Source organism: Procambarus clarkii, chromosome 40, assembly GCF_040958095.1.
Source record: "Procambarus clarkii isolate CNS0578487 chromosome 40, FALCON_Pclarkii_2.0, whole genome shotgun sequence".
NCBI lineage: Eukaryota > Metazoa > Arthropoda > Malacostraca > Decapoda > Cambaridae > Procambarus > Procambarus clarkii.
Genome location: NC_091189.1, coordinates 27,485,166 through 27,507,735, shown reverse-complemented (window position 1 = coordinate 27,507,735; position 22,570 = coordinate 27,485,166). Strand labels below are relative to the sequence as shown.

General features: G+C 53.1%; 1 protein-coding gene across 1 annotated transcript in view; it reads left to right on the top strand.

Annotated features, from left to right (window-relative positions):
* The window catches only part of LOC123758018 (uncharacterized), a 163,003-nt gene that overhangs the window by 101,019 nt on the left and 39,414 nt on the right, over positions 1-22,570 (top strand). Inside the window, exon 12 of the mRNA XM_069338897.1 lies at positions 18,391-18,570. Within this exon, the coding sequence (XP_069194998.1) occupies positions 18,391-18,570 (180 nt within the window). The remainder of the gene's footprint in view (positions 1-18,390; positions 18,571-22,570) is intronic.

Below are 22,570 nucleotides of genomic sequence, written 5' to 3'. Positions count from 1 at the left end.
GTGCCTCGCAAACGTCAAGCCGCCTGCTATCGCTGTATCTATCGATGATTTCTGTGTTGGTTACTAGGATTTCTCTGGCGATGGTTTGGTTGTGGGAAGAGATTATATGTTCCTTAATGGAGCCCTGTTGCTTATGCATCGTTAAACGCCTAGAAAGAGATGTTGTTGTCTTGCCTATATACTGTTTTTTTTTGGAGCTTACAGTCCCCAAGAGGGCATTTGAAGGCATAGACGACGTTAGTCTCTTTTAAAGCGTTCTGTTTTGTGTCTGGAGAGTTTCTCATGAGTAGGCTGGCTGTTTTTCTGGTTTTATAGTAAATCGTCAGTTGTATCCTCTGATTTTTGTCTGTAGGGATAACGTTTCTATTAACACTTTCGCTCACCCCGCGCGCCACCCCTCGACAGGGCGATATGGGCCCCAGCGTGTCATGGAAGGGCGCGTTAATTCCGAAAAGTGTATACTCTCTTCAACTTTGTCACCTCAATTCTCCCTCTACGAGATAAAATTTGGTATCATTGTGTTCGCAATAAAATTCTCTACAGCACTAAATGCATATAAACTCCAAAAGCCCGGCTAATTACCCGCAGCAAACAGAGAAAGTGCGAACGAGTTACCCGGGAGCGCGCAAACGGGATAAAATGTTTTCACTATTTTCACTCTGGTCACCTCAATTTTTGTCCTAGGTCTTTCATTTTGGTCTCAATGGGTTCGTAATAAAATTCTCTAGAGGAACATTAGCATATAAAAAAAAAAACCTGGTCACGCTCCAACCGCCGACGAGTTGAAGACGGGCCACGCGTTAGCCGTGAGTGAGTGCTCAGAGGCCTTCTTGCTACACTCCAAATTCCCACCCTTTTCAAGCCTTTCTTTCGCAATTTTCTTCCTGGAAGGGCCTTGTTCATGATTACTATCCATCGTGGAGTAAGCGTAGATAGTTTTTAAAGCCGCAGTAAGAAATATAGCCACGGGAAATAGCCGAAATGTTCACACGTTTGAGATGCGAGGGGAGGCGACATTGGTCACAACAGTGGAGCAAAGACAATGGGCCCACGGGGTGTGCCAAGCCGCCTGAGGGCCACGAGGTTCAACAAAGAAAATGGGAAGACATCGGCGCACATTTTAAAACCAGTCCCCAAAAAATCAGATAAAAACCTGATTTTTGGCGAATTTTTAAAGTGGATGACGCAATGCTGCGTCATCCCCGGCATTACCGCCAGTAAACGGATGACGCAATGCTGCGTCATCCCCGAGCGAAAGTGTTAACAATATCTTTCAGGACCCTTTCCTCCGTTTTATGAGCTATGGAAAAGGTATGTTGACGACATTTTTACACAGGTACCTGATGTCAGACATCTGTAGGAGCTGAAGGAGGCATTTGAGCAGAGTTCCGTGCTGCGTTTCACTTACGAGATGGAAAAGGATGGGAAGCTGCCCTTTCTAGATGTAACAGTCATGGAAAAGAGCGGAGGTTTCCACACTGCAGTCTCCACTAAGGAAACGAACATAGGAATGTGCCTAAATGCCAACAGCGACTGCCCAGACAGGTACAAGAGGAGTGTTGTTAACGCATATGTCGACCGTGCTCTCAGCCACAGCTCAGAATGGAAGCAAGTCGACGAAGAACTCTGTAGGGTAAGGCAGGTCCTAGTCAACAACGGCTTCTCCAATGGCTTCGTCGAAGACATCGTAAGAAAGAAAGTGAAACGCCATGCAACCTCTGAAGAGACAACTAACACAACACCTATACCCCCTATTAGACTATTTTACAGGAACTTCTTTTCCACAGCTCATAAAACGGAGGAAAGGGTCCTGAAAGATATTGTTAATAGAAACGTTATCCCTACAGACAAAAATCAGAGGATACAACTGACGATTTACTATAAAACCAGAAAAACGGCCAGCCTACTCATGAGAAACTCTCCAGACACAAAACAGAACGCTTTAAAAGAGACTAACGTCGTCTATGCCTTCAAATGCCCTCTTGGGGACTGTAAGCTCCAAAAAACCCAGTATATAGGCAAGACAACAACATCTCTTTCTAGGCGTTTAACGATGCATAAGCAACAGGGCTCCATTAAGGAACATATAATCTCTTCCCACAACCAAACCATCGCCAGAGAAATCCTAGTAAACAACACAGAAATCATCGATAGATACAGCGATAGCAGGCGGCTTGACGTTTGCGAGGCACTACACATCAAGAAGTCAACACCAGCAATCAACAGCCAATTAATGCACAACTATATTCTACCCACCTCAAGACTCCGCTCCAATATAGAAGCATCAAGAAATATGGACCAATAGGCTTTCTACAAACACTTCTATTCAATACCCATTGTTTCGTGTTCTGTCTTGTGTTGATGAAATTAATACCCTATTAATGCCACCTCTTGTTCTGTCTTGTGTTGATGAAATTAATACCCTATTAATGCCACCTCACCCCATCCACCTCACTAAAATGTAGATATAAAATCGGAGATGCTTAAGTTCTATTCAGTTGTGTATTTGTAAACTAAAGTCTTTGAAAATGTAATAAGTTTTACGAAACGCGCTCGTGTCGCGTCAGACTAGAAATAAAAATGAATTTTGGAGAATTGATTTTTGATTTACCTCCAACAGTGAAAAGAAATGTACGAAAGATTCAGAAAATTCGTGTTAGAATTATTAATCTTACTTTTTCGGTCATATTTAATTATATATATATATATATATATATATATATATATATATATATATATATATATATATATATATATATATATATATATATATATATATATATATATAATATGTCTATGTGTGTGTGTAAGTATTTATATAAACACATTTTCTTTCGGAAGGGGCTTCGTTCCCTTCGCTGTTGATGGGGTGCTGGGGGGGGGGGGCAGCTTGCTCTGTTGGTTCTCGCTTGGTCCCGCAATTTGTGGGCGGTTTTTGGTTGTCTTCCGACCTTTGGTGGTGTCGGGCGGCTTCTCCCCCTTTTGGGGGTGTTTGGGGCTGGTGGGGTGGGCTTCGTTCCCTGCACTTTGTCATGTCATCTTGGTGTGGGTGTGTTTCGATGTGGTCGTTCTGCCCCATCCTTCCGAGGATGGGGCAGACATCCTTCCTTTCGGGGCTGGTGGGGCAGGTTTCTTTCCAGGTCATCCTCGAGTGGGTGTGCTTGGGTGTGGTCGAAATGACCTCGTCCATCAGGTGGGTTTCCCGCCTATTCTAGTGCAGACATGGGCCTTGTGGTTCTCCTGGACTTATGTAGTCTGCGCCCTGGATTCTTTGCCCTCTTCGGAAGACTGTTTTTTCCAGTCCAGCTTCTGTTGGGGCCAGGTGCCTGGATGTTGTCCCTGGACCTCCGGGTCACTTCTTGGCACGTTCTTCTCCAGGGTTCCAGGACTGGCGTTTGGTAATTGATGAGAGCCCAATCTGTTCTGACTTAAACGGCTTTGCCCACTGGTAAGCCATAGCACTCTCAGACCTGTTCTGGGTTCGATATATCATGTAAGGAGCTCGTCTGAGCACTTTGCTATCAGGCTTACACGACAGACAATGAATGGCTGGCATGCTGGGAGAGGCTGTTACAAGATCAGCTGATTCTTGTTTTTGTGCGAATGGATCAGCTGATTCTCGTTGTCTCAGGAATAAATCAGCTGATTATAGTTTTCTGCGCGTATGAATCAGCTGATTATTGTTTATTTTTTGTTGGTGAATGGAACAAATGGTTATATATAGCGTTTATGTGTGACATAAACCCTTTAAATTCAATAAATAATTATATAAACCAACTGGAATTTGTTTGGTGGTTGGACTTCAGGCTTGCTGCTTTTGTTGCCTTCCCTAGTTTGTAAATTGGCACTTAGTGGATTTACGCATCTTTACCAGATCTTGGTGACCTGTCTGCGTCTGCTCGGGATTCAGTTTTCTGGCCCACCTCAAAGACTGACTGTTGTAGGCTCCCAGTCAGTTTGCTTGTCTGCTCGCCAGGAGTGTGGTTCTTTCCAGATCACCGGGTTCGGGTTCCTGGTGAACTGGAGGCCATTCCATCTGGTTCCATCCCAGGTTCGGACCTGACTGGATCTTGTTTAGGACTATTGGACCGCTTCTTTGTCTTTCCCTCCAAAGGTGTTGCTGCTGCTGCGGTCCCGCCTTCGGCTGTTTCTGAGGGGTTCCGGGTTACTCGGCGGTTGCTCGAACGGTTGTGCGGGAGTCAGAACTTCGCTGTGCTGGTCTATCCGTTGGGTTGGGTTTGGCTTCGGCGTCTGTTTTGGTTCCTTCGGGGACTCCCTTTCCACCTCTCTTGCGATCATTGGGTTCGTCCTCCGGGGATCTTGTGTTGGTGCTGTGTCGCCGGCTTCCTCTTTGGGGTGTTCGGAATTCCGTGCCTTGGCGCCTCCCCGAGCCTTCGCTCGATGTGTTCACGGACGGGTCGTGTCTCGGCTGGGGCTTTGTGACCAGTGCTCACCAGGCCGGCCGAGAACAGTGGGGTCCGTCCTTCCGTCGGGCTCACAGCATGCTTCGGGAGTTCATTGCTGTCTGGTTGCTTCGGAGGGTTCGGGTCACTCGGGGCTCTACCATTCGGCTCCATTCGGACTGTTCTCCAGTGGTTCATTGCCTGAACCATGGGGGTTCTCTTCGGTCCTTGCCCCTTTGGGGTTGGTCCCTTCGAGTGGCTCGTCTGCTGGATTCTCGGGGTTTGGCTCTCCGTGCGTTTCATGTCCGGGGTGTGTCCTGCGTCCTGGCAGACGGCCTCGGTCCATTCCTCTGTTCACGAATTGCGGTCGTCGCCAATTTCGTTGGCTCTGCCGGATGTACGGACTCCCGGACATGGATGTTTTCGCATCGGCGTGGTCTCGGCATCTCCTGTAGCGATTAGATTATCCCAATAATATACTCGCTCCAAATATAGTGTTAATATTCCTGTCAACCTTTGGAGATGAATGAGGTGAGGCGTTGCCCGGGCAACACGGTGAGGTGTTGCCCGAGCAATATAAGCAGCAAGAATAGCAAACATTAACTAGTCTACTTTCAAGTGTGGTCTAGAGCAGACACTTGCGAGATACTGTACCAACGCTCAGTGCGCTCAACTCACACCAACGTATCACCTGTGTACTTCTGTATATTCGACCAAATATATATATAGTATCTTAGTGTCTGTGTTTATTTGTCACCATACTTTACGTAACCAAGAACCGTTACATTGGTGACCCCAGAGAGTTTCGACGATACCCAGCCACGATGGACTACAACATGGACTTTCACTGGACCTCCACTGCTGCTGCTTGCTGTGGACCGCAGCCACCTGTCATGGAACGTTGCCAACACCCTTGCCATAGCTATGATTTTCATCGCGATCGTCTCTGCATTTTCATCTACTACGGCTTGCTGCTCCACGATCACTACTCACTCATCTGGCAGCTTCATCAGTAACTACATAATGTGTGATCTACAGCCTGTCCTGCCGACTCTCCGTCACTGCCAGGGCACTGCTTGTTCTACAGGGGCGCCCACGAAAGCTGCTCTTTCGTCAGATTCATCTACACGTTCACTGCATTCTGATACTCTGCCGACTCAAGCACTTTGCGCAGTACAGGACTTACAGCTTGTGTTTCCGACTCTTCGTCGCTTCCAGGACAATTCAGCTCTAGCAGTGATTACCTCGTTGTCCTAACTACGTGCCTACATTACCTCCTAATGTCCTGGTGCCCGAGCCCATCCGCCCCGGATCTAAATGCTCCACCAGCGACCCAAGGACGCAACAATTATGCACCTTCTTCTCTCCTGCTACACCGAGCTTGTCCACACACTGCCTACATCTTTTGGTACCAGACTACAATTTCCACAGTCAACAATGTAGTACTCGGCGTGTACAGTCCTAATCAACCCAAGACGCTACAGCTTCGACACAGAGCAGACAGCAGACTACGACCGCATCGAGCCGCCACGCTCTCGCTCCCCGAATTTAGACACTCACAAATCTCAATCGAGCCGCCACGCTCTCCCACATAGAGCTCCACGACTCCGGCCTCACTCAGCTCTCTGCTCTGCTCCAGGCTTCGTCTCAAACGTCTGCGACACTGCTAAATCCAGAGACACATCCGCCGACTACGCAGTTCACTTTTCGACCACAGTTACCAGCAGCACCGCCACCTACGACAACGGACGATCCTGTATGACCTCCCATGTTACAACCCCAGTTACCAGCTGCACCACAACCTGATCCTACGACGACGGACGATCCTGTGCGACCTCCCACCCTACGACCCCAGTTAGATGACATCAGCGAAGAGGAGGAAGTTAACTTTGATGGTTATGTAACGCGAGCAGGGCGTACAATTCACCGACCAGCTAAGTTCCTTGATCAAGTATTTATCCTTTCATCCCCTGGGAGGGGGAGTTCTGTAGCGAGTAGATTATCCCAATAATATACTCGCTTCAAATATAGTGTTAATATTCCTGTCAACCTTTGGAGATGAATGAGGTGAGGCGTTGCCCGGGCAACACGGTGAGGTGATGCCCGAGCAATATAAGCAGCAAGAATAGCAAACATTAACTAGTCTACTTTCAAGTGTGGTCTAGAGCAGACACTTGCGAGATACTGTACCAACGCTCAGTTCGCTCAACTCACACCATCGTATCACCTGTGTACTTCTGTATATTCGACCAAATATAGTATCTTAGTGTCTGTGTTTATTTGTCACCATACTTTACGTAACCAAGAACCGTTACACTCCCATTCTATGTGGCGCCCTTCCCCGCCTGCGAGGTGCTCACGGTGGATACTTTTCGGCAGGACTGGTCAAGGTGGAGTTACCTGTACTTCTTCCCCCGGTCCAGCTGTTGCTTTGGATTCTGGCTCGGTTGGAGTCCTTCCCAAGGAGAGTTGTCCTCGTGGCCCCTTGGTGGCCGGCCCAGCTTTGTTTTCAGATGCTGCTTGATCGGTGTCCAAACCCGGAGCGTTTCCCGCGGCTCTGCCTCTTTCGGCAGGTTGGAGCAGTCCGGTACGTGGCTGGTTCGGCCTTCTCCTCGGCTCTTTTCTCTATGGTGATCAGGTGGCTTTGTTGATGGTGTCCCACCTACGAGTTTCGTCTCGGCGACAGTATGAAGTTTCCTTGCGTTTCTATTCTCCTTTTTCTTGCTCTTCGCAGGTTGTCTTCTCTCTCGCATCAGGTTGTCTTGTCCTTTCTTAGTTTTTCGGATCGTTATTGATGCTTCTTACTGTCGCCTCATATCGTGGGGCACTGGCGGAGACGATCCAGCTTACGTTCGGGGTGGACGTGACGTCCGCCCCTTTCCGTACACTTTCTCGTACTTTGTTTCACCTCTGGCCTGCTCATGCGCTGTCTGAGCCGTCCTGGTCCTTGGTCAGGGTGGTCTTTTATTTTTCCTCTCCTCGGTTTGTGGTAGCCCCTTCGGTTCAAGATTGTTTTTCAAAGGTCCTATATTTGTTGGCATTGGCCTCTGAGGGTCGGGTCTGGGAGCTTCCAGCTCTCCTCCGGCACAGGGGTTTTTGCTCTTTTGGTTCTGGAGGTAGGTTTGTACATTTGCAGCCTTCTCCGTCTTTTCTGGTGAAGGCCGAGACGGCTGCTTTCCGGATGGGTCCTTGGGTTATTGATGCTTGGTTGCTTCGGCCGGGGGCGCGTCATGTGTTGTGTCTGGTTGTGCCTCTTCTCCGTTAGCTTCCCAGCACTTCTCCAAAGAGTGCTGGGAAGACGGGACACCACGAACGTAGCTCTCATCCTGTAACTTCACTTAGGTAATTACACTTAGGTAATTACCTGCATGCCGTGGCTGGGGATGTGCTTTGGGTTGATCCGGTTTTCCTCGTTCCCTGTTCCTGGGCTCGGATCTCCCATGTCGACCGCAGGGTTCATTCTAGCCAGCTTGCAGTGTATCCTCGCACCGGTGCCGTTGGGACGTTTGCAGCTTTCGCTGCAGTGTTTGGTAACGTGTCTTGGGCTCATTTTGGGCGCAGGGATTTGGAGGTCGTACAGGTTCATGGCCGCCCGTTATTGTGTGAGTATGTCTGCCCCTGGGCATTCTGGTGTTGCTTTGGTTCGCAGGTTGCAGCCTGTTGCCTCGACTTCGCATTGCGGAGTTTGTGGTGGCATCTCCCGAGTCAGCCCTTTCTTTTCCTTCTCTTTGGGTATGAAGCTCCAGGGAGCTGTAGGGGCTCCCCACAGAAAACCAGCATTGAATGTAATGAAATGCCATTTTCTGGGTGAGCCCCGGAGGCTCCCTGGCAACCCTTCCTCCCACTGGGTGACAGTTTTTTCGCGTTTGTTGAAGCTTAGCTTCCGAACTGGAGTGCTATGCAGCCGGTACGGTGAGGTCCAGGCCCCCCCTCCCCTCCCCATCTCGGGAAGAGGAGGGGCTGCATGGACGAGCAGCGCAACAGTAAAGTGTCATGTTTGCTTGTTTCCTTGGGATTGTAGGGAGTTCTACCTCTCTGTTTAGTTTTTGTTGTTAGTTTCTTACCATGCGGGGTTTGCTTTGTTATGCCTACCTTTCTGGGTGCCTAACTCCGGTTGATGGCAGATAAGGAAAACCCCCTCAACCATGGGGGAGTTTTCCAGGGCCATTGCTCCCTGCAACCTCTCTGAAGGGGCCAGGTTCTGGCACTGGTTCCTGGTATGTCTGAACTCTATAGCTAATGTCCCGGTCTAATATAACATACATTAGCCTGATAAGCTCCAAGGAGCCTCCTGGCCTCATCCAGAAGATGGCGTTTCGTTACATTCAACGCTGGTTTTTTCGAGAGGCAAAGTAACATTTGCTATTCATGTCATTTATTTTTATTTTTTATTTTCTGTAAAACATAAGACAAATGTTTTATATACAGTATTCTATTGTGATGTAGATAGTTGGTAATTTTTATAGATTATAATAACCCATCTCAATGACTTTGTTCTCGACTCATAATCTGGGATCCCGGGCTTGATTCCCAAGCGGGATAACAATGGTTGGGCACATTTCTTTTCACCAACTCTGTTCACCTAGATGTAAATAGGTGCCTGGGTGTTAGTCAACTGTTGTAGGGTTGCATCCTGGGGAGGGTCAGTAGTTCCACCTTGGGGAGGACCTCGATATAAGCCTAAAGTATATATACAGTATATACACATCCTTTCTATTCCTGACAATGGGAATTATTATTATTGCTGAAATTTTATGCAAAATTTAGTTTAGTTTTTCTGATAGTCACTAACTTTTTTTTGTGGGGGGGGGCGGAGGAGCCCTGTCAGCTCCCTGGAGCTATTGAACTAATATTAACTAATATTAACTAATATTAGTACTGGGCTTCAGTCTTATGGAGTTGTCATGCCTTCCAGGAACGTGCCTCAGAGAGGCACAAGGTGTAAAAGCCTATGACACTCATATGTATAAAAGTATTCATGTCTTCCATCGACTGGGATTGAGCATTCAGAAAAGTAGGCACTTCAAAACAGACCCCTTCTGGTAGAAATATTGCAATCTAAGACTGAACAGAGGCTAGAAACTCTCCCAAAGAAAAACAAGCTAACAAGCAACATGTCACCACACCACATGCCGCTCATTCATGCCGACACCACAAACACCCCCAACCGGTTAAAGGGTAGGTGGTGTCAGGGATGCCCGGGATGCTCTTGATGGGATGTTTGGGGGAGGGGGGGTGTGACTGGCTCTGTTTGCCTGCACTTGGTCCCACGATTTGTGGGCGTTTCAGGTTGTGTCTTCTGGCCTGCGGTGGCGTTGGGTCGGTCCTCCCCCCCTGGGGAGTTCGGGGCTGGTGGGGCTGGTTTCTTTCCCTTCGCTTCGTCGGGTCATCCTGGAGTGGGTGCACTTGGGTGTGGTCGAAACGACCTCGTCCATCAGGTGGGTTTCCAGCCTGTTTCCAGTGCTGAAACAGGACTGTGCAGATCTAAGGTTCATTCTGGACCTGTCCCGTCTGAACCGCCTGGATACCTTGCCTCCTCCTTTTGGATAACTACTCTGTCTCAGGTGTGGCTGGCTTTTGGAGTGGGGTTTTTGGGTGGTGTCTTTGGACCTCCAGGACGTGTGTTGGCACGTCCCTATTCATCCGGGGTTCAGGGACTGGTTAGGTTTCGTGGTTGGGCGGCAGGCTTATTGCTTTCATTGCAGTCCCTCCAGGCTGAATCTGGTGCCTCGCATTTTTACACGTCTTACCCGGGTCATGGTGGCCCATCTGCATCTTCAAGGTTTTGGCCTACCTTGAAGCTCACTCGGGGTTCTATGATCTGGCTTCATTCAGACTGCACACAGGTGGTTCATTTCCTGAACTGCGGGGGTGGGGGGGTCTCTGCGGTCCGTGGCTCTTTGGGGCTGGTCACTTTAGTGGCTCTTCTGCCAAGTTCACGGGGTTTAGCTCTCCGTGCTGTTCATATCCAGGGTATGTCCAACGTCCTGGCAGATGGCCTGTCGAGGTTCATTTCCCTGTCCATGGAATGGACGGTCGACGCAGCCTCCTTCAGTTGGCTATGCCGGACATTCGTGCCCCCGGAGGTGGACCTCTTTGCGTCAGCGGGGTCGAGGCATCTCCCAGTGTATGGCACCCTTTCCCGACTGTGAGGTCTTTGTGGTAGACGCTTTTTGGCAAGACTGGTCGCGGTGGGGTTATCTGTACCTTTCTGGGGGGAGCCCCGTCGGCTCCCCGGAGCTTTACCGGCTGATATGCTAATGTCAGACTTTGGCATCAGTCATGTGTATGGAGTTCTAGGGCCTACCGGGGACCACGAGCCAGAACCTGGCCCCCTCAGAGAGGCAAGGGGAGCAATGGCCTATAGAAACCCCCGTGTGGTTGGAAGCATTCTATGTCTGCCATCGACCGGGTCAAGCATCCAGAAAGGTAAGCATTCCAAAACAAACCCCTATTCTGGTGAAAATTGCTACCTAAGCCGAACTAGTGGATAGAACTCTTCAACAGAAAACAAGGAAACTAGTATGACGTCATACGTCACCGCGCCGCTGTCTGCGCAGCTCCCCCCTCCCCGGGAGGGGGAAGGGGAAGGCCCAGACCTCCCACGCCGGCTATCCACCCATCAGTTCTTCGGCTGATGCTATAGGCAATGGTTATGTGCTCCGGCTCCAGTGGTTGTTTCAGCACTGTACCTAGAGTGTGGTGTCTGTTTTCTAGGTGGTGCGTGAGCCGGGAGTGATTCTTCAGTACTCGGGCTGCATGCGCCTAGGGATCCCTTCCCTAGGTGCCCTGTAAGTACTGCCCTTGGGGCTTGGGGCCACCTTCCACAAGTTCCTTGGGTCCTGCCCCTGCTTGGCCGTTTACTGCTTGGTTTTCGGCCGCTCTTTGTGTGCTCGGGTGTTCTGTCTCCCTTGTTCGCCTTAGAGTAAGGGGCAGTGTTTGCACTGGTGGGGCGCGGGGTACTGTGCAGCTTGTCTTTACCAATCATAGCGGCCGGCTCTGTTCCGCTTGGGTACGCTGTCCTCTTGCGGGGTTTTCTTTTTCTTTTTGTTTATCTACCTGGTGGGGGTCTGCCTTCGTTCTTGCCCCTTGTGTCCCTTGTGTTCTGAGTATTTTCTGGTGGTACCCCTGCTAGGTCCCCGTGAGTGTACACGTCCCGGGGGTTCAGCTCTTAGAAAGTTGTTTGGTAGCTTTGGGTGCCGGTTAGCAGTACCCTGCCTGGGATTACCTGAGCGCGAGTCCTCTTAAAGTAAACGCTCGGGACCCTGGGAAACCCCTGGGGGCGCGCGGGTCCGATGGATGTGACCCCAGAGTCCCCCCCCTCGCTTCCAGCGAGTTTGAGGGTTGCTCTCACCTTTTGTCTCTGGGTGACTCTCTGTTTTGCCTCCGTCTGCTGCCTGTGGGGTCGGTGACACCTTCGACCCGGAGTCCTGCGAGTTTGGTTGCTCGTTGTGGCTCGGTTACCCAGTTGTGCTAACAAAGCGGGTGCGGGCAGCAGGGGCGTTGCACTTGAGCCTTGGTGGTGGCAACGTTCTCGTGGTTTCCTCCCCGGGAGCCCCGGGGCTGCCCCGTTGTAGTTCGTTTTGGGACTTGGGGGTGTTGGTTGCTTCGGTTACATCCACGCCCCCTTGTCTTTCCCCTGGTTCACCCTTCCTGCCTGCATCCGGTTCCTTACCGTCTGTAGGTTCGGGGCGGGGTTTTTGGTGGTGTTGAGACTCGGGCAGTCTCGGGGAATTGCCTTTCCGGGGTAGTGACGGGGGCATTTGGGCCTGTTCCTCCAGCCATGTTGTATGAGTCTGCCAGTGGGCTCCCTTCCTTAGTGTTTTCACGGCTGCCCCGGTTTTCTGGTACGGCCGGGGCTTTGGGGGAACGGCTCGGCCCCGGGGCCTGTCGTGTAGGTTCCCGGGGCTGGGGAGGGGCTGACTTGGGGGGGGCCTTGGCCCCGTTAGACCCCGTGGGGGTTTTTATCCCCCTCTAGGCGGGGCTTGTGGTTACGCGGAGTGGGGTCTTTCCTCCCCACTCGCCGTACGTGCTGTTGGACGTCGGCCCCTCCCCGGGCTCCGTTCCTTGGCCTTTGAGTCGGTTGGTTCCGTCCTGTGGGTGGATGTTTCCTCTCCCCCCTTTTTGGGACGGTGTTTTTGTCATGTTTCCCCGTTCGATGGGGTTCTGCGTGACTTCTGATCTCGGGTGCGCCTGCGCCTTCGTGTGCCTTCGGGACTAGTGTTGGCTTCTGTGTTCTCGAGGGTACGGGAAGGTTTTTCGCTACTTCCCGCATTATTGGAACGTCTGTCGGCTCCTCGTACTTGTCGCCCTGTTGGGCTACTTGTCTCCCTGTTGGGCTACTTGTCGCCCGGTTGGGCTACTTGTCGCCCGGTTGGGCTACTTGTCGCCCGGTTGGGCTACTTTTCGCCGGGTTGGGCTACTTGTCGCCCGGTTGGGCTACTTGTCGCCCGGTTGGGCTACTTGTCGCCCAGTTGGGCTACTTGTCGCCCGGTTGGGTTCCTTTTTGGGCTCTTTGCTTCTTTGGCTGGTTTTATTGTTCCTGCTTCCTCTTTTGGCTCCTTTTCTCGTGCAGTAGTCCTGGCTGGCGCCTTCCCGCAGGGAGGGTGTGCGGTTCGGCCAGCGTGTTATGCGCATGCACCGTGGAGTTTGTTTTGGTCTGGGCGGTGTTTCAGTGCTGGGGTTTTGCGCCTTTTTTTTTTTTGCTACAGTGCTTCACCTCTCGTTCTTCTCCCTGGCTGCGGTATGTGCCCCTTCGCGCCGGGGGTGTCTTGGTTCCCAGTTGTGGGGAGGACACCGCGGTTTTCCCTGTGTCATGGGTGTGGACCACCTCCTTCGCCTCTCCCTGTTCTCCTGCGGGTCCGGCAGGGTCCGGCTCTGGCGTCTTCACCTGGCGGTGCTCCCAAGTTCTTCTGGGCACGGTTGAGTCGTGTCAAGTTCGTGCCACCATTCGCCAGGTGAGTTTCTGCTGTCTGGCGTCTTTTGGCCGGGCGCTGGATGCAGCGGTGTTTATATACCTGTCTTTATTTAGGTATATTTTTGTACGACTGAGACCGTTCGCACACCAGTGACTATCCCTTTATCACCCCTTCCTGTCCCCCTCATGTGCATGTCCAACCCATGCTGGAGTCATTCAGGGGACCCTCCTTTTTTAATGTTGTGAGGTGTGGGGGTTGTAGGGTTGGTTCTGTACTCACCTGGTAAGGCTCCTGGCTGTGCTTGCAGGATTTGAGCTCTGGCTCTTGGGTCCCGCCTATCTGGTAGAACTTGCGGGATAGTACCAGTGGAGTGCAGTGGTGCTGTTGGCACTTTTGGGGAACACTGTATTACCATCAGTGGTCTGTGCTTGTTACACGACCTACTTGCGAGCATAAGCCTTCTTGCTGGTTCGTCCGTGGACTTCCAGGGCGCACTGGTCTGTTTTCGTATGGCAGTTCCGGCCCGTCCTGGTTGTGGGGGTATGTGGGCCGGTGGACTGCTCCTAGCAGCTGCCTGGTGGGCCATCCTCTGGCCGGTCTGGCCTGACCTTGGGCCGGGCTTCAGGTGTAAAAGAGCTCCCAGTACTTCATCCAGCAGGTATCGAGCGGGGTTTCTCCGCCGTCGGTCGTCTGGTGCAGGTTTCTGGGCCTGCAGGGTTTTGTCGTGTCTCCGTTGGCCCTGTCTGGGGTCTGCCTGCTCCGTTCTCTGCCTTTGCAGAGGGGAGTTGCTATTTACATGTTGCATGTTGCAGTGGTGCCTGTTGCTGCTGCTGCACGTGTGCATTGGTATTGTGTTTCACGGTGGCGTGTCCTTGTTCCTGTGTCCAGTTGTGGAGTGGCACTTTCCTGCCGTTTTGTGCCTGGGGATTGCGTGGGGTTTTTGTCCCTGCCTGATTGTCCACCCCTGGTTGTTCTCCTGGGGTTTTTTGTGCTTCTGCTCTTTCTTCCTGCCTCCTCTGCAGCAGGGATGTTCTGCGTGTGTTCTTAGGCGTTGGTCAGCCTGTGTCCTGTGATGTGCTTCTTTGTCTCGGTCTATTGCAGTTGTTCGTGCCCCTTGGTTCGGGTCCTGTTCTGGCGGCGACCCTTCCGCCTTCTTTGGTTTTCCCTGCCGGTTGTTTTTTTTTTGGGGGGGGGGGTCTTGCGATGTCTCGCGTCGGACCCGTCGTTTCTGAACTCCTGGCGGGCTTGCATGCTTTGGGGAGTTTTTCTGTTCGGCAGACGTTCCATCTCCTTGTGCCGCCTGGGTTTCGGTGGTCGCGCCCGAGATCTTCTCGCGGCTCTGCCTTTTCCTGGGCTCGGGGGGGGCTTGTCGGGGCTGCTTATGTTCTGCCTCGTGGTCTCGCCTCCGGTTGGTGGTCGGGTGGCTTCGTGGTAGGTGTCCCACCTGCGTACTTCTCTTGGCGGCAGTATGGGGTATTTTGGCGGTCCTTCCTTTTCCTGTCCCTTCTTAGGTGGTTACTCTTGTTCGCTTGGTTTACTCTCGGCTTGGTTTTCTAGTGGGGGTTGGGGGCCGTCGTCTTGCCACATACTGTCGCCTCTTTTCGTGCGGCGCAGGCGGAGCCGCTTCAGCTTGCTTTCGGTCTTGGTGTTGCTTCTGCACCGTTAGTCAGCTGTCTTGTGAGTCGTTTCACCTCCGGCCTGTTCGTGCGCCGCTTGCACCATCCTGGTCTCTGGTCAGCGTGCTCTGTCTTCTCGGTTGGTAGTGCCCCTTCGGTTCCGGTGTGTTTTTTCGTCGGTTCTTTCCTTTGGGCCTTTGCCTCTGGGGGTCGAGTCGCTGAGTTTTCTTGCTCCTTCGGTTTTAGCGTTTTGGTTGTTTGATGGCAGCAGTCTCCATCTTTTCAGGCGCGGGGTGGGGCTGCTGCATTCTGGAGGGGTCCAGGGTTTGTTGGTGCTTCGTTGGTCGGGCCGGGGGTGTGTCGTTTTTGTGTTCAGTGGCGGCCCTCCGCTGTTGTTTGCGTGCCACGGCGTTTGGGTCCGGAGTGCGTTTTGCGTTGATCCGGTTTTGTTCTTCCCGGTTCGCGGGTGACAGTGTCCCGGGTGGTCAGCCGTGTTCTTGCGGCTAAGCTGCCTGTGTTCTTCCCTCATGCCTGTGGCGTTCGTGGCTTCGCTGCTCTCGCTGCCGTCTGGGCGACGTGGCCTTGCAGTCTTTCGGGCATGGATTTTTGGTGTTCGTGCAGGGGCCTCGCTGCTCGTGGTTCTCGTGTTGTTCCCGGGGTTTTCGGGGCTGTGGCGCCTTGGGTTGGCGTTTGCTGCCGGTTGTCTCGCCTCCTTGGGGGGTGCATGGTGTCCGCCTCCCGGTTTTGTCCCTTTAGACCTTCCTCTGTGGGTAGTTAGCTCCGGGGAGCCGACGGGGCTCCCCCCAGAAAACCAGCGTTGAATGTAATGAAACGCCATTTTCTGGGTGAGACCCGGAGGCTCCCCGGCAACCCTCCCTCCCTCCGGTCGGCGTTTTTCGCGTGTTTTGACATCCAGCCTCAGAACTGATGGGTGCATAGCCGGCGTGGGAGGTCTGGGGCTCCCCCTTCCCCCTCCCAGGGAGGGGGGAGCTGCGCAGACAGCGGCGCGGTGACGTATGACGTCATACTAGTTTCCTTGTTTTCTGTTGAAGAGTTCTATCCACTAGTTCGGCTTAGGTAGCAATTTTCACCAGAATAGGGGTTTGTTTTGGAATGCTTGCCTTTCTGGATGCTTGACCCGGTTGATGGCAGACATAGAATGCTTCCAACCACACGGGGGTTTCTATAGGCCATTGCTCCCCTTGCCTCTCTGAGGGGGCCAGGTTCTGGCTCGTGGTCCCCGGTAGGCCCTAGAACTCCATACACATGACTGATGCCAAAGTCTGACATTAGCATATCAGCCGGTAAAGCTCCGGGGAGCCTCCGGGTCTCACCCAGAAAATGGCGTTTCATTACATTCAACGCTGGTTTTTTTCCCCGGTTCAGCTATTGCTTCGGGTTCTCGCTCAGCTCGAGTTCTACCGGGGAAGGGTTCCCCTTTTGGCTCCATGGTGGACAGCCCAGCCTTGGTTTCAGGCGCTGCTTGTTCGGTCTCCAAACCTGGTGTGTTTTCCACAGCTCGGCCTCTTTCAGCAGATTGGGCCAGTGAGGTACCTTGCTGGTTTGCTCTACTCTTCCGCATTTTGTGTCTGGAGTTTCTGGCGAGGGTGTATCACCATCTTTATGGTGACCAGATGGCTTCTCTCATGGTGTCTCACCTGCGGTTTTCTCAGCGACAGTATGAAGTCTCTTGGCGGCCTTTTCGCCATTTCCCTGTGTAGGTTGTCTTCAATTTTGGATCGTGTTGTGGTGTCTTTTCTTTCTTAGCTCTTTCAAGACAAGCATCTTATGCCGAATACTATCGCCTCATATCGTGCGGCGCTGGTGGAGCCGCTCCTGCTTGCATTCGGGGTGGATGTCACTTTGGCTCTATTTCGCAAGCTTTCTCGTGCCTTTTTCCACCTGCAGCCTGCTCATGCGCCACCTGAGCTATCCTGGTCTTTAGACCGTGTGCTCTCCTTTCTTTCTTCTCCTCAACTTGTGGTGGCCCTTCGGTCCAAGATTGTTTTCAGAAAACTTTGTTCTTGTTAGCTTTGGCTTCTGGGGGGTCGAGTTGGGGAGCTTCATGCTCTCCTCTGGCACAGGGGCTTTTGCTCTTTTGGTCTGGGTGGACATTTTGTTCGCCTGCAGCCGTCTCCTCCTTTTTTAGCGAAGAACGAGACGGTGGACTTCTGGTGGGGTCTATGGGTTATTGATGCTTGGTTGGTCAGGCCGGGGGTGCATCAGGTTTTGTGTTTGGTTGCGGCTTTATGCCATTACCTGCGTACCTCGGCTTCTGTGTCTGGGGACGCGCTTTGGGTTGACCCAGTTTCTCTTGTTCCCTGTTCCAGGGCTCGGATCTCTCAGGTCATCTGCAGGATTATCAAGTCTAGCCAGCCTATGGTCTATCCTTGCGCCCATGATGTTCGTAAATTCACAGCGTTGGCTGCTGTGTTTGGCAATATGTCTTGGGTGGATATTCGGGTGCGGGGGTTTTGAGATCTAACAGGATTCTGGCTGCCTGTTATCTCGTTAATGTGCCAGACCCTCAGCGGTCTTGTGTCGCTTTGGATCAGCAGTTGCAGCCAGTTGTCTCATCTTCATGATGGGTTGTGTGGTTATCTTGAGAGGTTATCTTGAGATGATTTCGGGGCTTTAGTGTCCCCGCGGCCCGGTCCTCGACCAGGCCTCCACCCCCAGGAAGCAGCCCATGACAGCTGACTAACACCCAGGTACCTATTTTACTGCTAGGTAACAGGGGCATAGGGTGAAAGAAACTGCCCATTGTTTCTCACTGGCACCTGGGATCGAACCCAGGACCACAGGATCACAAGACCAGCGTGCTGTCCGCTCGGCCGACCGGCTCCCCACAGGAGCCGTGCAGGCACCTTCTGGGTAAGTCCCTCTATTATTTCTCTCTGGGTAGTTAGGTCCAGGGAGCCAACGGGGCTCCCCCACGGAAAACCAGCGTTGAATATAATGAAACACCATTTTCTGGGTAGAGCCCCGGAGGCTCCCTGTCATTCTCCCTTTCGGGGATGTTTCTAGCCTCTATTCGGTCTTAGGTTGCAATATTTCTACCAGGAGGGGTCTGTTTTGAAGCGCCTACAGTTCTGGGTGCTCAACCCCGGTTGATGGCATACAATGAATACGTTTATATATAAGAGTTTCAAAGGCCAGTGCTCTCTGTGCCTCTCCGAGGGAACCACGTTCTGGCTAGTAGTCCCCGGTAGGCATGACAACTCCATAAGACTGAAGCTCATACTAATATTAGCTAATATCAGTCCAATAGCTCCAGGGAACCTCTGGGGCTCTACTCTGAAAATGGCATTTCATTACATTCAACGCTGGTTTTTGTATATCAAAACTGTAATGCATTTGTTTTATTATTTAAAAAGAAAAGTTAAATCTTACTCTATGGTACAAGTGGTCTATTATTTTTTTTAAATAATTTATTTATATTGTTCTTTTCAGATCCCCAAAACAACATTATTCCGTTTGAAAGAACAGTTAGTACGTGATGGGAAGATGCCAGCATCATGCATCAATAGGATTATCCGACCACGACGCACCTCAGAGGTGTCGCTCCAGCAGGCTGTTTCAGCATGTAAAGAGGAAGGGATGTCGCAGGGTCAAGCTTCAGAGAAATTCCAGGTAGTGCTCTATAGCATGCACTTTTCAGATTTTTGAAAGATTAAATATAAGTGTTGACATTATTATTATATAAAATTATTCATGTTACATAGGGCAGAGATAAATGTATGTACAGTGGTACCTTGGGTTACGAACATTTCGGGTTATGAGCCCGACTTATTTGGAATATTTGAATCGGGATACTAACTTTGCATCGGGACACGAGTTTGTTGATACGCGTACGGCCGACCTAGCACGTGGTGGCACGACGATCGCGCCTCAGTTTACCAGTGCCTCACGCCCAGTGACTATCCCACCTGACTTCTTCCCAAGAATTTACAGTTTTTTGTTGGATTTCTGGGGGGAGCCCCGTCGGCTCCCCGGAGCTATCCCAGGCTGATATGCTAATGTCAGACTTTGGCATCAGTCATGTGTATGGAGTTCTTAGGCCTACCGGGGACCACGGCCAGAACCGGGCCCCCTCAGAGAGGCAAGGGGAGCAATGGCCTATAGAAGCCCCCGTGTAGTTGGAAGCATTCTATGTCTGCCATCGACCGGAACAGGCACCCAGAAAGGTAAGCGCCCCAAAACAAACCCTATTCTGGTTAAAATTGCTACCTAAAACCGAACTAGTGGATAGAACTCCCCAACCGAAAACAAGCAAACTAGTGTGACGTCACACACTGCCGCGCCGCTGTCTGCGCAGCTCCCCCCTCCCCGGGAGGGGGAAAGGGGAGCCCCAAACCCCCCGCGCCGGCTACCCACACCTCAGGTCTTGAGGCTGATGCTATAGGCGATGGTCGTGTGCTCTGGCTCCGGTGTCGCTACTGCACTGTGCTTTGAGTGTGGTGTTAGTTTTGTGGGTGCGAGAGCCAGGAGTTATCTTCAGTACTCGGGCTGCATGCGCCTAGGGCTGCCTTCCCTAGGTGCCCTGTAAATACTGCCCTTGGGGCTTGGGGCCACCTTCCACAGGCTCCTCGGGGTCTGCCTCTGCTGGTCCGTTTTACCTTTCGGTTTTTCGGCCGCCTGTTGGGCTCTTGTGTGTTCTGTTCTCCCTTGTTACCGGCAGGTAAGAGGCAGTTTGCACTGGTAGGGGCGCAGGGTGCTGCTCAGCTTGTACAGTAATTCCCGACATCGCGGCCGGCTCTGTTCCTTGGGGTTCGCTGTCCTCTTGCGGGGTTTTGTTTTTCTTTTTGTTTTTGCCTGGTGGGGGGTTCTGTCATTTTATTCAGTTTGTTTTTGCCCTTCCACTGTTCTCCTCGGTGGTGCCCCCTGCTAGGTCCCCGTGAGTGTACACGTCCCTGGGGTTCAGCTTTAGAAGTTTGCTTGGTAGTTTTGGGCGCCGGTTTGCAGCACCCTGCCTGGGACTACCTGAGCGCGAGTCCTCTTAAAGTAAACGCTCAGGACCCTGGGAATCCCCTAGGGGGCGCGTGGGTCCGATGGATGTGACCCCGGAGTCCCCACTCGCTGTGTGCGAGTTTGAGGGTTGCTCGGTCCCCTTGTCTCAGGGTGGCCCTCATTGTTTTTGCCTCTGCCACGCTGCCTGTTGGGTCGGTGATACTTTCGACTCTGAGTCCTGTGAGTGTTGCTGCTTGCTTGTGACTCAATTTACCCAATCCTCTGATGATTCTATTCGGGTACAGGCGGCACGTGCGTTGCAGTCTAGGTTTCGTCTGTTGCAACGCGCTCGGTTGGTTGCTTCCCCGGATGCCCCGGGGCTGCCCCGCTTTGCTTTTCGAGACCCGGACTTGGGGGTGGGGGTCGCTTCGATCCTGGTTCAGTCCGCACCTCCTCGTCCTTCCCCTTCTGTTCGTTCTGGTCCCCCGCCCCTGCTTCCGGCCCCGAAGCGTCTGAGGGTTTCGGGGTCGGAGCAGGGGTTACTTGATCTCGAGACTCGGGCAGCTTCGGGGGTTGCCCCTTCCGGGGGGGTGGCAGAGGCATTCGAGTCTTGTCTCCCGGCCGAAGCTTCAGGGTCTGACCAGTGGGCCCCCCTTCCTCCAGCTTTTCCGGCTGCTCCGTCCTTGTCTTGTGGGGTCGGGGCTTGGGGAGAGGACTCGGCCTCGGGTCCTGTGGTGACGGACCTCGAGGCTGGGGAGGGGCTGACTTGGGGGCCTTGGGCCCCGCTGGACCCCGCCTGGGTTTTTCTTCCCACTGAGCGGGGCTTATTGTTACAAGGAGTGGGGTTTTCTTTCCCCCCCCTCTGCGTACGAGTTGGATTTGGTGTCGGCCCCTCCCCGGGTACGGTTCCGTGTTCCCCCGGGTACGTCGGTTCCGTCCTTCCGGAGGTTTTCGGCTTATCGCATCCAACCTGGTGTGGTGCGAGCGGCCTTTGCAGCTTACCTCCTGCGTGACCCGGATTATGCCTCGGAAATGGATCCGTCCACGTTCAGGTTTGGGACTTCGTTCCCTTTCTGGCTCCGTTACGAGGTTCCGGAGTCGTCCTGGCTAGCAGACTGCCCCTTGTTTGGTCTGGATTCCTGGCATTCTTTCTGTCGTTCCCGCACGCTGGAGTGGCGGGAAGCTTCCACGGTGCTTCAGGTTTTCCTGGGGGGGTGAACTTGAGTACCTGAATGAGTGCTTGTTTGCCCCTGCCCTTCCCCGCGATGTGGGCGTTATTCAGCTCCATGTGCAGGTTCCCTCCCTTTCGGCGGCGCTCGTGGCGGAGGACTTGCACGCTCGGGGCCTTTTGTGTTCGGCCTTGCGGTTCTTTTCCCTCCTGGAGCTGTCTTCGGATTGGCTCGTGGAGGATGTGGGGACGCTTGGGTCAGTCCCGGGGTCCGGCACCTTGTCCTCGGCTGCGTGTTCGTCGGCTGCCTTGTTGAAGCTGTTCACGCCGATTTTGCGGGATGCGGTTTCCCTGTTCTATGCTTCCCGTCTCGCGTGTCGGCAGGCGGTGCTGGGTTCCTCCGTGGAATCTGCTTGGGCTCTGGCTCTTAGGCGTTCTTCACCTTTTTGTCCTCTCCTGTTTGGGGAGTCGGCTGTGGCGCAGTTTATTCAGGCTGCGTCGGCGGCTTGTCGTCCGATGTCGGACTTGTTGGTTTTCCGGGGGTCCCGGGGTGGGTCTTCCCGGAAAGGTCGTGCCAGGGCTCGGGGTTCCTCTCGTCGTGGTAGGCCTCTGGTGTCAGGTTTGGGGTTTGGGCGGACCCTCCCTCGTCTGGTCGGCGCGGTGTTCGCGCTGTGCGGGGTTCTGGGTCTCGTAAGGGTCGCCGGCCCTTTCGCGGTTTGCCCCTTTGACGGGGCGATGGGGGGGCGGCTTGCGCTGTTCGCCCGCGCCTGGTCCCACGATTCGTGGGCCTTTCGGGTCGTGTCTCGCGGCCTGCGGTGGCGTTGGGTGGCCCCTCCCCCCTTTGGGGGGTCGGGGCTGGCAGGGCAGGCTTCTTCCCCTGCGCTCTGTCGAGTCGTCTTGGAGTGGGTACGCTTGGGCGTCGTCGAAACGACGTCGTCCCTCAGATGGGTTTCCCGTCTGTTTCCGGTTCCGAAACGGGACTGCGCGGACCTGCGGTTCATTCTGGACTTGTCCCGTCTGAACCCCTGGGTTCATTGCCCCTCCTTTCGGATGACTACGCTGTCTCAGGTTCGGCTCCTCTTGGAGCCGGGAGCTTGGATGGTGTCCCTGGACCTCCGGGACGCTTATTGGCATGTCCCGATTCATCCGCGGTTCAGGGACTGGCTCGGTTTTGTTGTGGGGCGTCTGAGTTACCGCTTTCGTTGTCTCCCGTTCGGGTTGGACCTGGCACCTCGCGTGTTCACACGCCTTACACGGGTTGTGGTGGCTCGTTTGCGTCTCCTAGGTGTTCGGGTGTTGGCCTACCTCGACGACTGGCTGGTTTGGGCTCCCAGCCAGTCAGCTTGCTTGCTAGCCAGGGATTTGGTTCTTTCCCAGCTCGCCGGGTTCGGGTTCTTGGTGAACTGGAGGAAGTCCCATCTGGTTCCCTCTCAGGTTCGGACTTGGCTGGGTCTCGTGTGGGACTCTCGAACCGCCTCCTTGTCTCTCCCTCCGGAGTCTCTCCTGCGGCTGCGG